This window comes from Egretta garzetta, unplaced genomic scaffold (genome assembly GCF_000687185.1).
Source record: "Egretta garzetta isolate BGI_Z169 unplaced genomic scaffold, ASM68718v1 scaffold59, whole genome shotgun sequence".
In the NCBI taxonomy this organism is placed as follows: Eukaryota; Metazoa; Chordata; class Aves; order Pelecaniformes; family Ardeidae; genus Egretta; species Egretta garzetta.
In genome coordinates, this window is record NW_009267230.1 from 3,944,256 (window position 1) to 3,962,640 (window position 18,385).

General features: G+C 39.3%; 1 protein-coding gene across 1 annotated transcript in view; it reads right to left on the reverse strand.

Annotated features, from left to right (window-relative positions):
* Positions 1–6,714: 6,714 nt before the first annotated feature.
* The window catches only part of RANBP3L (RAN binding protein 3 like), a 32,309-nt gene continuing 20,638 nt past the window's right edge, over positions 6,715–18,385 (reverse strand). The window contains exons 11-15 of the mRNA XM_035902726.1: positions 17,457–17,587; positions 16,331–16,451; positions 15,587–15,729; positions 12,156–12,348; positions 6,715–6,758 (exon numbers count right to left, since the gene is read on the reverse strand). Of these exons, the coding sequence (XP_035758619.1) occupies positions 6,715–6,758; positions 12,156–12,348; positions 15,587–15,729; positions 16,331–16,451; positions 17,457–17,587 (632 nt within the window). The remainder of the gene's footprint in view (positions 6,759–12,155; positions 12,349–15,586; positions 15,730–16,330; positions 16,452–17,456; positions 17,588–18,385) is intronic.

Here is an 18,385-nt window from a genome sequence, read left to right on the forward strand (position 1 = left end):
GGTGCTAGGGGCCGGTCAGGCGAGGCCGGCTGCGTCCTCTGCGTTGGCTGAGGGAGGCAGGAGCGGGTGCTAAGATGGCTGTGGAAACCCTGGGGTGCGGGTCGGTGAGGTGCCTCGCTGGGAAGCCGGCTTACTGCCTTGTCTGAGGAAAAAGGACTTGGCAAGTTGAAGAAAAACACACCGGGTTCATTGTTTTAAAAGGACTAAGTTACTGCATCTTGTGAGCACCTGATGAGAAACGTGGCGTTTGAGAAGCCCGTCTCTTTGCTCATGACGATTCTGGTCTTTATTACATTTAGTCAGTGTCTGAGGAAGCGCAGAAAAAGGCAACGTGGTGAAAGCAGCAGGCTTGGGAAAAGGCCTGTGCAGCAGCACTGTGTGTTTTTTTAAGTCTGTGTAAAAAAAAAAAAAAAAAAAAAATTGATCCTGAGTTATTTTTTAATATTGTAAGCGAGCTATCTAGAAATACTGTGGGGGTTTTACATCATTATTAGTAACTGCCCTTTCAGGTACTGACTTTCCCAGACCGTACTTAGGCACTGAAAGCCTTACTTTACGCACGTTTTTCTCATTACTCATTTTCTCATTACTCACCTTGTGCCTGTTCTTTCCCTGGGGGAAGTCACGGCCTCTCATTGTGAGGAGAGATTGAAGGAGCAGCTCTATACCTGTCAGTGCAGCACCCTTCTACTGTGCTTTGCTAAGAGAGTCTTAGGAAACGAGAGGAGCTAAAGCCATTCAGCCCTTCTCTACACCTCTACAAACTGTACAAAAGCTCCATCCAGTCTTTACTGATGGGTAGGAAGATTGTCTATCTACTGATTAGCTTAGCCTTGGAGGAAACTACCACAAACAGGATTACCAGGAGAGTAATTAAACATAACTAATTCCCTTCCTAGCCAGAAAATGCCTCATTCTGTGTAACCATTAACTTTTGGATTGTCCAAAGCAGGAGATAATTCAGGATCCTAGTGACCAAAAGGATGTAAGAGGTTTTGAAAATTTACGGCTCTGCCCTGAATGTGATCTATTTTATAACTTACTTGACCACTGAACTGTGCCTCTAGGATTCCGTGCTTCATGTATTACCTACTTACATTGAACTGTTTTGATCTCTGTTTGAAAAACAAATCAGCTTCAACCACTAAGGCGAGCTTGAATATGGAACAGTATTTTACTCAGGCCATGCAGTTATCATGTTATGCTCTTTTGAATTAATGCCCACAGCAAGCATTATAAGCATAAAATATGAAATATGTATTTTAAAATGTAAATTCACAAGAGTAGATGATATCATGATGTTCTGGAAGCAGACCTGAGGCGCGGCGCATGAAGTGCCTCACCCAGGGTTCCCAGAAGGAAGTCTCTGACAGACTAGCTGACGGGTGGGTACACAGATCGTCTTGACACACCATTGTTTATGTGGAAAAAGACTTAAACTTTCTGTAACGCATAAAATGGAGTTTGTGAAATGTTACTTACAGTTTGCAGCTTACTTTGTCAGTGGACCTACTTGCAAAATGTTCAACAGACGCCACCTAACCTCTCCCTTACTACACCTTTTGATTTGAACATATACCTGGTACACAGGAAGAAGACGCAAGTATCTGTCAAATGATGCTTTACTTATTTTGAAATATATTCAGTTTGTGGCATGTGACATGTCTTCATGCCCCATCTTCAGTGACTTCAGAGCAATATACCCAGTGCTTTAGGAGACAGGTTTGTTCATACAGAATTAAATTAATAAGCATAGGCATTTTAGCCTGGTATTCTTATCGGATACGCGTATGGAGCAGGGATGAACTCCCACTGGAATAACTTTTTAAACCCTTGGCTGACCACAACCAACTTTGTTTTGGGCATAGAGTACTTAAAAATCCCTTACAGAAATGGACACCTCAATACTGCCTGCAGCAAAGAAAATGCTTCAGAGTAATGCCCATTTTAGACACCAAGGAGTTATAATACATGAGGTAAATTTCAAGACACAAATCCATAGAAAACCAGGCATCCTTAGCTCTTATGTTCTTCAAGTTATATACTGGACTTTAAAAAATGTAGATGTATAAATTATGTAATAAAATAATTATTCTGTGTTACAGAACAATGTAACTGGAAAAATTTCTATGTAAACACCGAATTATTCCTAAGTTGTTACACTAGCTGCAAAACTGGCAATGCACAACTATGCCAGCAGTTTGACAGGAGAAGGTCCCAAATGTAGCCTTTTTTCACCCAGAAAAATGTACATACTGCTTCTAGTGCAGTTACAATCTAGGACAACTGTTCATCTCCACTCCTTGCTGAAGTCTGCGGGTAATGCCTTCCTGTGATCATTTAATTAATAACCAGTTATATAACTAACTAATCCAATCACTTACATTCTCTAGACTTTCTTTGTATGCCCCTAAGTACCACTGATACCTGAAAATGCCAGTGCTGTCTTTGTGTTGAAAATGGCAACGCTGCCAGTGTTAGCTGCAGTCGCAGAGGAGGAGGTAAACAGACCAGCATGGTAACGTTTCACAAAACCGAGTCCTCAGGTTGTGAGCCCAGCCGACCACAGCTGTTAATTCTGATTATCCAGAGGAAAACTCCAGACTAATGCTTAGAGAACACGTCACTCGTGTGACACGTCACAATCTTACACGGCAGGCAGATGAACACATTAGCAGGTATAGTCTGATTTAATTTCTGACCCCAGATTCTACCCATGTGTGCTTGCGTTGTGATAGCAACGTATGTGCCCTCATCAGCGGTGACACGCGTTATATAATTAGCTTCATAAATTCCAAAATAGAGGAGGATGCTTCAGAAAAAGCAAAACAATTGCCATTATTCTTATGAATGCAAATTACTGAAACAAAACTAATGAGAAGGGGCAGGCTTTCTTGTCCACACTTTCATTAGAATGTGTTTTCATTAGCAGAAATTTACTTTTCCTCCCAGTCTTTGTTTATGCAAAGCAAACTACATCATCCCTTAAGTGGACTACCACAGCTGACTTGAGCATTGCAGAAGCAATTTGAATATGCTCAAGCAGCTGCAGGCACATTGTTTTGTAAGAATAACTTGAGTGTTTGTGAAAGACGAGTCAGGAATCTGAGCTCCACTTTTTAGGCAGACAACTGCTGTAGAACAAGTTTTTTCTAGATTTTCCTGCCAGCCTGCCCCAGTGGTAGGTCCTCTAAAACCCAGCTGGGAAAAAAGAGGATGCTCTTTCCTTCCCTGTCCTGTGTTGTACAGGCTGCCAGTAGCACTGAAAGCAGTGTTAATCAAATGTGCTAAAGGTTTTCCCTGTATTCATTCATTTATTCAAGAGAGACATTACCAAACTCTCAACTTCCTACAGTTTGCCAGAAATAATTCAGAGGTCACTAAAGATCATGACATAAAAACCTGAGTGACAAGATCTAGGAGGAGATACAAACACTTCCAGAACATAAAATAAGCCATTTGGGCTATCCCGTCCAAGCAGATTTTGCCAGAAACTCGTAATCTTAGCAGCAGGTATCTGCATATGTATGCTTGTATTAGGAATTGTTAGTTTTCTCTCCCTTTGAAAATTGGTACTGCTTCCAGCTTGGCATTCCTTATGTATATAAAATAATCACTGGGATTTGCTATAAATAAATAAATAAATAAACTTCATCTGAAAAAAACATAGAACAGGTTGCTCCACGAACAACAAAATCGGCGATGTCTAGTTTCATAGGGATTTGGGTCATGTCCCTATACCCCTCTTCAGGCCCCAGTAATGCCAGGTATCCACCCTTCCACAGTTTTCCTTTCCCCTCCTTCCCAGCAAATGCTGCGGTTTGGAACATGTTGCTCAACCCCACAAGCCTCACAGAAAATACCAAGCTTACCCTGAAACTGCTTCCTCAAAGGATGCCTTCCTCTGAGTTCTGTCACTCAACAACTGCCAGTTTTATTCTCATGAAGAACTTAGATTGTCTTTGAGCTTTCTACCTCCCGTCCAATTTTTCTGAAACTGAACAGAGGGCTCGAAGTGTGCCTGACAGATCAGGTGGACAGAGTACACAACTGTTTAAATCTGGTTTCCTTAGGAAAGCAGGCTTGAAGTTCTGAAGCGTGGAAGGAACTGTCTGTAGGAAGCTCTGACTGGGACTCAAAATAAGACAACTAGTTAGATGGAAATTAAAGCTGTAAGAAAATTGTTTATTGTTCACGCATAGAAACTGTTGCTCTGGCTGTCATAAAATAAGAAACTTTACATTTTAAAACCAAGTTAATATATTACATATTAGCATACATTCAGTCTTGAGAAACAATGAATTTTAGTGCAACGAGACTAAACAGAATAAATAAAGTATTATGATCTCAAGAGTAAGAATTTATACCACAAATATGTCTGCACATACACGTATTTGTATGTCCACTGTTACCACAGTATCCAAACCCTTCAAAATGGTTAAACATCTCTTTTCCTCCTCGGCTTTTGGGAGACTGCTTCATGTTTAAGAGTGTGTGCGCATGAGCGTGTGTATTTGTGTGTATACTTGTGTATATATGCAATGATCTTGGGAAAAGGCAGATCAAAAGAGAGCTTGTCAATGATCATAAGCCTTGTTCCTCATGCTGTGGGAGCAGGTGACACAGTTTAAGTCCTGTGCCTGCAAAAGTTCTGGTGTGCCTGCTCTGGAGCGCTCCTTCATCTGCCAAGCATTTTTACAGCTGTAGTAGAATTTAGAGGGGTATCATGAGGCTCAGGTGCTTAAATCCTATTTCACAGAGGCTTTGATTATCAGGACAGACTTTGAAATCAAACTCTGCATTCAGTGCATAGCCAGCTGAACTCCAGGGCAAAGTCATCACCGTGACCTGTTGCTAAATACATAGGGCTGCTGTGTTTTACAACTGCTGAAGTTGTTATAACGTGGAGCTTTGTTCCCAAGTATGAGTTGCAGCAATGAAATATGAAGGTCAGTGATGCAAATATTGTTGTGGTCAGGACTGAGGCTGATAGAAAAGGACACAATGTACAGCAGGTTACGGAAAGAACATTTTTGTTTTCGGCAGAATGAAGAGTCAAAGAGAATCCCAGTGCTTCACTATTTGACACAGGTGCTCTGTTGTGAAGCTCTCTCTTTTTCCTGACGGCAAAAATCCAGCCCCACTTGAGCTTACTGTCATCCAGATGCTACATCAATGTCAGACAAGTGCTAATTTTGGCAGGCTGTTTAGGACTCAGTGTAATCCAGATGCTAGTTCAGCTCCATCTGGATGGTAATCTTGACAGGGTACTGGGAATTCAGGAAGATGCTGCTATTCTTCCAACTTCATACATACATTCAGACGGGAAAACTAAATTGTAATTTGACTCTTAAGTTGTGAGAAGGCTGAGAAATCTTTTAAGGCTGAGAAATCCTTACAATTACCTTAATTAAAAGGACTTCAGATATTTCTGAATATTGTTTCAGCTCTGAGGATGATAAAGAAATAGTATTTGGTAACCAGCAATGTACAAGGCAGCACAGAGTTGCAGCAGAATGATTGCAGGCATATTTTCTCTATCTTTTCACAGAATGAATAGAAAACACAGACCATAAATGGTGTTTGTGCTGTGCATGGCTTATGAATGATCTGGTAAGCCTTAATTCACAGGTGGCATTAGAGAGAATTGGTTTTTCTAATTCCTCACGGAAATGGATAGGCAGAAGGCAGTAGGCTGTGGGATCACTTTTACAGAGTGAGTGGGTCTTTGGGACTGTTGGGATTACTGCACACATTGGGATGTGTAACAGTCATCTATTTCAAGGAATTATGCTGTTCAGGGATAGCTACAGCTAAGGCAGAAGTAATCTCAGGTAATCTTACACATTTAAGAAAAATTTTTATGCAGATAGCAGTTATGTTGTGCATGCATTTATTTGCATATATCAAATGGACAATTAACACTACAAATGCTTGTTTTGTGCAACTGAAAAGGTGTTCACAAGTGCAAGCAGACACACTTTTAGATCTTAAAGCTCATATGCCCCCTAGAACTGGCTTGCCATTCTTGGTGGTGAGTTCTCCTGGTGCTTACAGCTGGAAAGGCCAATCATGGTTCTTTGCCCTTGAACAAAATTCTACAACCAGTATACAACTCCAGGTATTTTCAAAACAAACAAAACCCCCACCTCCTTATGAAGGCTGGTTTCTATAGGCCTCGGTCATGCTAAACTGCCACTCCCAGTTCTGCTTGTGTCTGCTTACAAACAGGATGCTGAATGTTACCACACAATTTTAAAGAAATGTTTTCAGTGAAGCGCCATTTAAATCTTTCCAAAAGTATCTTTTAAATAACAGATGAAAAGTAACAAATATCTCTTCACATATATTATTAGTTCATGGTTATGCAGTTTTATCCATCAATATGATGAAAAACCATTTATTCCTTATAAAATTCCTCTATACTTTAATAATGCATCTAAATACATTTCATTCTAAAATCTGAAACCTTTGTAACGCTTCTTGAATATTGGAAGCCATTGTGTCATTCCCGTCTCAGTGCAAAGCAGGCTGACTGGAATCCTCAAAAGTGCATCTTAAGTTCTTTCTCAATGTGTTAAACTGTCCCTAAAATTAATCTTTGCTTAAAAGTCATAAAGTGAAATTATTTCCTCCCTCCAGGGAGAGGTGAGTCAGCTTAGACATTTTGGGAAGATGAGTTCCCAGCCATGCTGTTGTAACCTCTGGTAGGTGTCATGAGCAGGCTACATAGTGCCTGCGGTTCCATCTAGAATGATCTGAAAAAGAATTTTTTTAAATCTTGCTTATTTCAGTGTATTCACATTTTGAAACAACCTGGCATTTCATAATACCAAAGCAGTAGGTTAAAGTTTGGATATGATCAGTTCCTGGTTTAGGTAAACATCTAACTAGATAACATGGGATTATTCACAAATATTTGAGCATGTGAATAGTGAATGAAGCCCGTGACCCCCCAGGTCAATAAAGACAAGCACATAGGACTAAGGATTCTGATGTCTAGGTAGGACAATGTGCTTGGGATGCAAATCATCTCACTCCATATAGGGAACACTGTCTTAATACTTCATATTAAGTATGCTCAGTAAACTGTGAGAAATTCAATATATCTTCAAATAACTCACTGGTCACGATAAAGTACCCAGGGATGTTTTGGGTGCGTGATCTCTATGATTTTGACTCATCTGCAGAAAGCAGGTATAGCTGACTAATGCCAGACACATTAGTATCACTATCTCAGTATCTGCTTAAAAATCGCTGCTACCATCTGGCCACCGCTAAATACAGGTGAAATGAAAGGCCTTGCGTTTGTCAGAACATTAAATCTGATTTTCTCTCCCCCCCCCCCCTTTCCTGATATGTCAGCATCTAAAGCCAACCAGAGAGCTGTCTTTTCTTCTCTGCTTTAGATGTTACTAGTATCTGCTGAAAAGACTACAGAAACTTGGATTCCAACAAAGAAGTTAATTCTTAACTTTTCCTCAGTTTTAATCACTATTGGGTATGTCTTAGATTTATGATTTGGAAACCTTAACAATTGGTAAGAATTTAAATTCAATTGACAAGAAATATCAAAGATACCAGTTTTCCAGGAGTTCCTACAATGTTGCTGAACAGTAGTTCCTTTAAGAACTTTAAAAGTATTTTACTTCAAAACAAAAAAGCTCTTGTAACATTTTAAATTTTGATAAACAGCAGCAGATGACAGAGTCCTAATGAGGTCAACATGGGACATACTTGTATAGTGGACTAGAAGATGTCTCTCAAATAAAACAAAGGTTGCAATTCTGTGGTAGGACGCTGTCTGGCTCTCACCACCAGTAGTCATCAAAATCTGTGCAGTTCTTGGTGGACCCATATGGGACACACTGTGTCTTCGCACACTATAGTCTTCTCTTAAGGTCTTTGTCTACCTATGGAGAGGCTTCTTGGGACTTACCCAGTCCTGGACTCCAGCATCTTTGAATTCACCCTAGTGGCTTCTAAAAGAAAATTCCGTGCCAGGAAAGAGAGGACATCTCAATCGAAAGAGAGGATCTCTCAATCAGGATAAAGTTAGGAGATTTAAGAGAGTTACTGGTGAGGTGCAGTATAAGAAATAATGCATAAAACATTTCTTTGCCTAGCGACACTGTCATCCTTGTCCCTCACGTGTACTTTTCCAACTTTACTGTTCCCCCTCAGGGATAAAAATAAACAAATTCCTGCAAAATCAGAAAAGCAAAAAGGGTGGAAATCATAGGAACCATTCTACCTATAGCCCCATACTATCCTACTACTATGACTGACTTTTCATACTTCCCTGTGAAAGAAATTACTCATGCCCCTAAGGAATAACAGTTCTTTCTAAATAGTAACAGCGTTACAACACTTTAAAGACCTTCTGCTATTTCTGATGACCATGATGGAAACAGCACCTGTTTCTAAATGTAAGCAAAATGCATTCTTTTGGAGCAAGAACAGAATCTCCTTATGGCTATCAAGAAAATGTGGAACAATCTCTTGGACATGTCAGAAGCAAGGAGTAACATTTTTGGAGACATCTTAGTCACTTTCAGGTCTAAGTAGGGACTTCAAGATCACCTGCTACCAATGGCAAGCTTAGGTGTTGGCACTCTACCAGATCCATGTTCTGGCAGGATCATTTTTTGAGCCTGACATAGGTACCTTGTTTGTTTGTGCCGCCAGTGGAAAGAGATGGGCACCCTGCAAGAGTTGCCGTGTCTACTTTAGAGAACGGTCTATCCAATAAGTACATATGGAATTTATGCATGTTGGCAGTGCAAGTCAGTACTCCCACATGGTGAATTTGTAACTGCCTGCAGTCAAGGTGCTTAAAAAATGAGTCAGACTTTGCACAGACACCTGACACTGGTCTGCCAACCTACAGGAAAGCCCCAAATCGATGGTTGAGACCTATGAGCAAAGCAGGAGGAGGCAGTGGCAACAGTTCAACGTCGTGTTACTTGTTGGAGAACGCGTCCCAGACACAGGCCTATAGGGTGCTCCATCCTCTTTATCTGCAGCAGTCAGGTACAGCTCGCTGCCTACTGGGAGGCCATGTGCCCTTACTAGGCGAGTCTATATGCCTGGCTAAGGGGAATTACCTGTTCTGCTTGCTGAAGCAGAGCTACCACACAGCAAACAATGTAAGGTTTACAAGTCCAAGGAGAGGAAAAATGAAAGGGAAGAGTGGTGCAGCTGTCTGAGGCCAGCGGCATTGCCCTCAGAAGGGAGCACTCTTGGTCCAATCATTCACACATTGCCATATCAGCATTTTCCATTGTTTTATTTGTTAAATTATTTAGTGAGAAAAATTTTCGTATGCGTAATAAAGAATTCTGCTGACCTTCCCTCAGCTAGATCTCACAAAGACAACTGGAGGCAAACATAGTTACAATACTTAGCAGAGCATTGAATTAGCAATTAAAGAAATGGAAGAAGAGATTTGCTTTACTAGACAGCCTAGAAGTTTGCTGTCTAGTCTAAATTCAACTCCTCAGTTCACTTTCTAAAAGTGGGAAAAGATAAATACTTGCTACAGAGTTATTGATCCTGGCCACTCTCAAAATCTGTTTAAAGATTAATTGTTCTCTTTCTCTCCACTTAGATTTACAGAGCAATTTGTTGGTAGAAGTATCCAAGCTGTAACTGGTGAAATATGATAGAAATATCAAGTGTGGCAACTTATTCTTCATGGACTTTATTAAATTAATATCTCTACTTGAAAGTAAAGCATTTCAATTAAAAATTTAAAAAATGGAATAAATGTCTATACTGAATTTGTAAAATGGTAGAAATATCTCTACTACCTTATACACTGTCCTTATACAGCATTAACATCCTGTGGATGTTATAGGGAAGAATTCTGTGTAAAAAATTCTTGCAAAAATGTCTTGCAAACACATAGAATCACTTTGATGTTCATAATGCTTCACTTATTACTTATATCATATTTGCTTTCTTCTTCAGTCTCTAGAACTAAAGATAATTCTCATCTATTTTTTCATGTCTTTTACTGTGTCATGAAATAGCATAATCTAGGGAATGTGTTAGTTCAGTTTAACAAGAAGGAAATTGCCTATATTAAGGAAAGAAAGAACTATCTCTTTTTTTGAGACAAACAGGTAGAATGGGATCAAATAAAATGCAGGCATACTTTCTAATTGTATTTCTTGTAATGAAACAGTCACTGCGAACTTACGCTTCTTAACATTTACAGCAGTCTTAAGGAGAGGTCATCTCTGAAACTGAGTTACATCAGTAAAAATAAGATGACTTATTCATGCACATCCTTCAATGCAAATGAAAGCATGAAAATGAAAGCTTTAAACAAATGCTCTTAAATATACAGGGTCTGATCTGTTGCATCCAAATGGATGCTTCTATGCTGATATTTAACTGACCTCACCCTGTTCAAAACCCAGGAGGTATCTTTTCCTTCCTGTTCTGGAAACGGGAGTGCCAGGGACAGGCATGTGTAAGATGTGAATGTCTGCATGTAAAGTGGGACTTGCAAAACTAAAACCTTGTGGCTCTGAGAATAATAGAAGAGCTTAAGATAAGCAGGGAATGCTAGAAGTCATTGAAAAAGCAAAAAAGCACTTGAAAGGGGTTGTTAGAACTGCTGTCAGTAACCCCACAGAAACGAAAGACAGATGCTTAAACTAAAAGGTCAAGAAAAAAACAGCACCTGACACTCGTATCTCAGAATCTGTTTGCTGGCTGCCATCTGAGTATTTGTATCAGAAGTCTCTGCAAATCAAAATAAATATTTAACTTGTAAATCTGTGCTCCTATACTGCTTTGGCATTCCCTTTCCCCTCTTTTATTTTCCCCCTAAAAGAACAAAGAATTCTTATCATCAATAATTGTGGAAAGAACCAAGCTCCTTCCAGAGTTCTCAAGTTACCAGAAATTCCTTCTAAAGTCAGTAGAGACTATTTAGGAATTACAGAGGGAATCTTCAATTATCTGGGAGCAATTTAGGGAGTTCTGAGAGCTAACAATTTTCCCATTTCCTAAACAGAAAAAAGGTATTTGTGAAAAAATGTTCTATAAGAGCATCATGCGTTGTTTAGAGCACTGAATGCGACTGAAATGTAGCTAAACAACAAATAATAATGGGAACAAGCACTGTAAACTGCAATCTACTTGCCTAAAGGGGGAAAAAAACTCATTTCCTTAAGCAGTATTACTAGCTCTTACTAGGAGCTCTTACTCACACATGACTTGATCCTTGTTGAATAGTTGTTAAAGGAAGAGTTTATAACACAAGGGCAGTATGTTACTCAGCTGAAGAGGGAAACTAATGCTATGAGCCACAACTCAAACCTGTCTGCTGTAGTCCTTCTTTTAGGCAAACAAACGTAACTGGCAGCTCTTGTATCCACTGTAGCAGTTTGGCACAAGCAAGTGAATTCGCCCCAGAAATGTGACTTGTCTTTTGCTAAGATGGAAGAGCTTAAAAGCTGTTTCTGCCTTGCTTTCTGCAAATGTGACCCCAGCCTTGCTGCGAGCTCTATTAACAGCTTCTGGAGTAGGATTAAGTCAGCAGCTTGCCTGTTGTATCTTTAGTCGCAGGCTTCACTTTGAGGTGCCTACATTTTTATTATGTTATGCAAGCTGGCAAAACTGGTGTGTACATCTCGACCTGCAAATTTCCCAGGGAGGTAGTTGTTACAGCTGATCAAGAATCAGTGTTTTAAATGAAGTTAACCACTGCGTAATAAATACCTTAGTAAACACATTATGCTTGAAGCCATTAGCAACTACCTAAGCGCTGATGTGAATGGACTCAACTTTCACCTACTGAAGTAGTTACTAGTACCTCAGTAACCCTAGTCATTTCTACTCAAACATACTGAAGAAACCTTCTGGCAAAACTTCGTGATATTAAAATTTCTCAACCCTCAGCCTTTTGTCAAAAGAGTAATCTGCTGCTATAAAGACATGTAGATACTTTATCTGGCAAAACCTTGCATTATAACAGTAGTAAGTCAAAATACTAAAAGGAATTACCCTCTTCTACTGGAAAAGGGGTATCTGTAACATATGAATGTTATAGGCAGCAAGAAAAAAAAAGTAAAATACTCATTGCTTACAAGAAAATACCGTGAAAGGATTACAGCACTCCCATGAAAATTTCTGCTTACCAGATCCACTGCTGCTCACTTGAGTTATTTTTTCATCATCTTCATCATCACTATCACAGTTTAATGGCTGAAAAGCTATTTCTGACTCTGTGTCTACTTGATGAGCATCTGGCTCTTGCTCAGCAAAGCTTCGCAATGCCACAAGGCGGTGATGTATTGCTGCATACAGGTATCCAGTGTCTTTTGAGCTAGCCTGCAGAACATAAAATGCATACAGTCCAAACTAAGCAAGAAAAATCTCCATTTTTCACAGAGAAGCTGACTGAGAATTTTTCAAAAGTAATGGAAGAGCTGTATTTTGTCCTGTTTAATCAAAACAATCCATTTAAGATTAACACTTAATAACTCATTTCAGGAAATAAATTTAAATACAAATAATGTCAAGTTTCTTTAAGTGGTCTGAGATTTATAATATGCAGCTGTTGATTATTTTCTCTATAGTTACAAGAAACATAAGCTTAAAAATTATTTCCCCTGAAGAATGTCTCAGTTTGTACTGAGTATTTGATATTCCAGACAATTCCTGAACATGATTCTAGAAGTAAAAAAGCACTGAAATGTTAATATATGTATTGCATTTTGGTTTACAGAATAAAAAATAATTTTAAAACCTAACTACAAAAAATTATTTGTGATTATAAAATTTAAAGATACCATGAATTCTGCTGCTATTGTTGAACAGAAAATGAGCATCATCAAGAAGGGTATTGAGAACTAGACAAGGCAGAATTTTGCCAGTATATAAAACCTTCAAGCAGCCATGTCCTGAGTGCTGTGTTCCATTCTGGTCATCACATCTCATGGGTATAGGAGAATTAAAGAAGGTAAAGAGAAGGGCACCAAAAATGATCAAGGGTGTGGTGCAGCTCCTTATGAAGAGTTGAGACTCTTCGGTCTGAAGAGAAGGAGGAGAAGGGGGTATAACTAAGGTTGTCAAAATTATAAAAGTGGTGGGTAAACTGAATATGGTACAGCTGTTCATCACACCACACAATAAATACACTAGCGTATGCTTAATGAAAGCAGTAGAGGATCAGTGTAGAAGACAGTGGTTCCTCACAGAGTGAGTAAGAACTTCTAGAATTTGTTGCCTCAGGAGAGAGTAGGGTAAGACAGTAAAAACTAAAAACAACAGGCCAAAAATACAGTAAAAGTTTAAAAAAGGAATTAGAAAAATTCAGAGACAGTCATTTCACAAAATAGATAGCAAAGGAAACAAGTAGGGGTGCATGCTCTCACATGCCTAATATAACACATGGACACTGGGGGCCGATGGGGTGAACAGACCATATAAAGTGGCCGTGCTCGCTTGCACTTCCTCAAAGCACTGCATCTGCGCACCGTCAGAAGTGCCAGTAGCGTACTTCATGTACTGTTATGAAGCAAATAATCTATCAGAGGGTAACTGAATGCCTGTGTTCTTCTGTAGCCCAATTCTCCACTTCTGTGCATCATGTGGAATAATTTCTAACTGTATCACTTAGCAATAGGAAGAAATATGTCTTGCTTGGATTGGAATGACACCCTTCAGCGTGTACAGGTGGAAAAGCTATGTGAATTGGGAAGCAGCAGCAGATCAGGGTTGCCTTCTGTCCTGCCCAGACTTGCAGCAGCAAACCATTCTCTCCCTACAGCCAGGCAGAGGCAAAAGTAATTCAGAGTTGTTCAGGTGTCTCAACTACAAATGCAATTCTCTGTGGACAAATTGGAGCTCTCAAGATAACATGGCTTTTCAGGAAATGCAGGGTCGTAAAAATGAAAATGGCAGCTATTCAGTCTGATCATTTCTCTCTGTAGCTTTCTACTTAACCATTCAAAAGCCAGAGTTCCTCTGTCACTTTAATGTGAACTCCAGCTTCTGCCAAGAGGGGTGGACTCACCTCCATACATCCTCTGACTATTCATTTCTACCCTTTCCATTGTGTCAGTACCACCATTAGGGCGATCTCAGGTGAATAAAATTAAGCTAAAAAACTAACTTAGCAAAAACAAATAAAACCACCCAGATCAGTTGTCTGATCTACAAATTCCAATGCCACCAAAAGTGAGGAGGAAGACACAAGTATGAGGGGAGGGGCAGGGTCAGCCCTCTATGCAAACTGGGTGAGTACTAAAGGACTGACCTAATGGAGTCTTGTGTCCTGCCTCCTTTGTGGTCAGCATCATACGACTCTTCTCCCTCACTCATGAGAAGCCCTTTGGACAATATCCCTGAACCAAATGTATCGATCATTCATGTGACATGGGAAAAACTGATTTAAATGGCAGTTAAATGTATTTATTGGTGCCTTGGTGGTCTGGGCTCCACTGACTACTAGGCCTGCCAAGGCCTTGGTGATGCCTGCTGGGTGTCCCACACATTGAGCAATTTGCCTTCCACACTCAGAAGTCTCAGTGTTAGTTTGACTGGACCCCAGCTATAGGGACGGATACCTGCTGCTTCAGTGATGACTGTAGAAGCAGCTGCCTGCAGCCCTTGCCACACACATACAGCTGTCACATATCTTGGTTTCCTAATACTTGTCTTTTTTTACTGTCCAGAACTGCCAGGACAGAATTTAAGGAATGCTTACATGTACATATGCTAGAAAAGCTTCAGCGCATCTGGAAATCTAGGACATCTCTAATTCTCACATGCAGACCATCTGTGCAGCACAGCCATCGTTAAGTCAATCACTGTTTGGAAGTGATAGACTTACAGTGCTTGCCTATACAGTGCACAACACTTTGCTTGTGCATGACATGTGACACGTCCTGGATGGAAGTGGTGATTTGGTTGTCTTGCCCAGGAGGCTGAACCCTTCCTGGAAAGGTCTACTGGGGAAACCGGACACATCCTTAAACTCGGATGGATGCTCTCACTTCCCAACCCAGGACACATGTGCTGTTTATTTGCAAGTCAGTCCACCACATTTCCATCCTCAACTTACCAGTCTTGCTAGAGAAAATCAGGATTCCCAAGACTATTGTCTTACATAAGGTAACATAACAAAATCTGTGTTCTCAGCTGAGAAATGGAGGTCCTACACTGGATGGATTATTACAAGCACTGTGTCAAGAACCATGGCAGAAAGCTGCTGCCTTGTACCAAAGTAACTTATGAATATGTAACTACCTGTGTAAAATTCTTGCTTCCGTAAGAAAGAGTAATTGCTGCATATGACTCTGAAATTATATCCATTCCATCAGTGGTGTGTGAAACAGAGTCTAGAAATGTCTGCCCTAAGGCCATATCCCATCTTCACACCTTTTTTATTGAAATATCAAGGGATAGCACTACTAGCTCATTTCATAATAAAATCCATGTAACAGCTAAGCTAAGCATAGCCTGACAGAGCATACAAGGCCATTTGCTAAAACCAAAGCCTTGGCAAGACTTCAGAATCATAGAAGAAATGGGGATTTGGGTGGGGTTTTTATCTCTTGCTTACCTGAATTAGAAATACTTGAACAGAGTGGTCCTCTTGGTCTGTTGCAGTGAAGCACAGGCTCTTTCTGTTTGCTCTTTTTATAACCATTTGATCCCATAGTCGGGTGTTGAGAATCAGTCTCAAGCTGCCTTGATTACGCATAACTAAAATGAGGTTTATATGATAAGCCATTGGAACCATCTTCAGTTTTACTGCAGCAGTTTTCTCTACCACTTGTATATAACTAATATTTTCATGAATTAAAAAGTTTGGTCTAAAACCTGACATGGTGAGATTTTTTTTATTATTATTTTTTAAAATACTGAACTATATTAGTTTCTTTCAATACATCTGCCATACAAAACAAATAATCTGCTGAAACTGTGCAATACAGTATGAAACTGTGCAACACAGTACAAAAATGACAGCACAGTAAAACCAACATTTTAGAAGTGACTTGAAGCAGTGCTCAGGGAAAAGCAGAATCAACAAAGAGCAAACTGTCAGACTGGTGACTGAGCTAAAGATACACTGCAGTAGAACTACACACAACCTAACACCATAGGCAACCGTTGAGTGAAAAAAGCACAGTGCCTCAGTCTGTAATGCAGCTAAGCATCAGGCAACGTTAAAAAGAGTCTCAGAAAGTTGACTTAAATAAAACTAGCTACTCAGTTTTAAATCTGAAATAAACTTGTTCTGGCCAGCAATAGTACAAGCTATGTAGTCTTCTGTGTATTTGTTACTTTGTTATTTAATTCTTACTTAGCCTTGACTGCAGCATTCCACATTTATTGCTAGAAGTGTCATTAAGCCTCAGGGATCCTCTGCCTCTTTCAATCCAGGTTGAAGAAAGCTTATTAAATAGAAAGAGCTTGCAGTTGATCTGAAAGAGAAACACATGATGGAAATTGCCAGCCAATGTTAATTTTATTGCTTCTAAAACCTTGTGGTTTTAAACATTTTGATACAGCTTTTAATATATCCACATGGATGTATTAAAAAGATAGATATATAGATATCTAATTACTTGAAATTAAATGGCTCCGAGATCCGCGCTAAATTTTCTGCTAGCCATGGAAAACATTCAGCATGAATCCCAGTTCACTCTTTCAATTATTTTAACAGTTGGGCTTGATGATCTTAAAGGTCTTTTCCAACTTAAACGATTCTATGATTCTATTTCATCTTCCTTAACTCTTCATCTGTGAAATCCACTAAAACAGCTGAATCCATTGCAAGTGTTCTACTATCTTATTCCCTTAACTCAGTAGAAGCATTATGCAGCCCAGGATACCAGCACCACTACTAGGAGAGTACTACTCCAAAGAGAGTAAAACTTCCATGTTCTGACAAGACAGAAGATTTAATTAATGATAAAGTAATGTACCTTTTGATCTTAAGATTTTTAAAATCATACACATCATTGCTATTTTCTGAGAAAATAACAGTTTGAAGACGAAGAATCTCAAGATACATCCTGCTGGGCCAGAAAGACAATTGGTACTTTAGATACACTATAAAACTAATTACTGAGACAACACATGGCTTTTTTTCCCAAAGATGTTTTGTCACAAAAACATCTTTACTCAATCCACAATTCTGAAATGTTAGTTACTGCTGGTATGCTATGTAGATGATTATAAAATACAACAGTAGAATGAAGTTCTGAAGCAGTCACTTACTAAAAGGGACTATAAAATGTACAAATATAATATGAGAAAGAAAATATCAGCCTACATAAAAATGGGTTAGCAGAGTCACACCTTAAAAAAGTGAAAATTTAAAATATAAACTGAAGTTATTTTGAGATTGCTACAATCTGTCATAGATCTAGATGCTCTTTTCAGTAACTAATCTGGTTACCATCAAGGCTTTATGGAATACACACCTGTAATACATTGTGTTCTGCTTCTTCTCCAGTTATAACTTCAACTTTATCTAACAGAATTTTCTCCACTGGCTTGGAAATACAAGCAGCTGCCGATTCAATTAGTGTTGCATTCCTCAACAAAGCTGTTTCTGTAGGGGAAAAAAAAAGGAAACCCTTTCTGCACAGGGAATATTTTCAGGACAACAAAACTAGCACATAGCATGGCCTGTGACTGCAGTAATCCCTGTGGTGTCTGACAGTATTCAGTGTTATTAAGTTTTTGGCCAAAGCAGTAAATAGAAGAGAAAAAGGCTGGAATGCTGCAAAATGTCTTGCCTGTTTAGGCTCATTTTGAATTGAACAGGGTGCTCTGCAGTTGCAGAGGTTTGCCCCAAGGGACAGCTTGCAGAAGCCAGCCCTAAATAATTAGAAGTTGATTTTCGAAATGAAACTGGTCTGTCATATTGCTGTGCAGATGAATAAATAATGAAAGACACATGTCTCAATATTGAGAACAGTAACACATATACTATGAACATTTGTCAGGAACACAAAAGGACAAGATTTGAAAGGAACAACATTGTTACAAAATTTTGTATATTTGCATAATCTATATATGTTTTCCACAGGCTTTAATTTTTTTTTTTTACTTGTAACAATGTTCATACAAACTAGGAGGATCCAACAGATGCATTAGTAAAGAGGGGTGCAGAATTTGTCAAGAGGACTTAAGATAGGGGCCTACTTGGTATTCCCTCACAGCCTATGTTTATGTGGTTTGCCTAGAAGAAAGCATCACACTAGAGTCACAAACAACCCCTGAAATCTGTCTGTATAGAAATTTCAATCCTACAGTTAGAATACAAATATGGCTAAGTAATTTATATGAGCAGTCACAAAATACAAGCAGCCGACAGCTTAAAATTGTAGTTCAAAAATATGGTCCC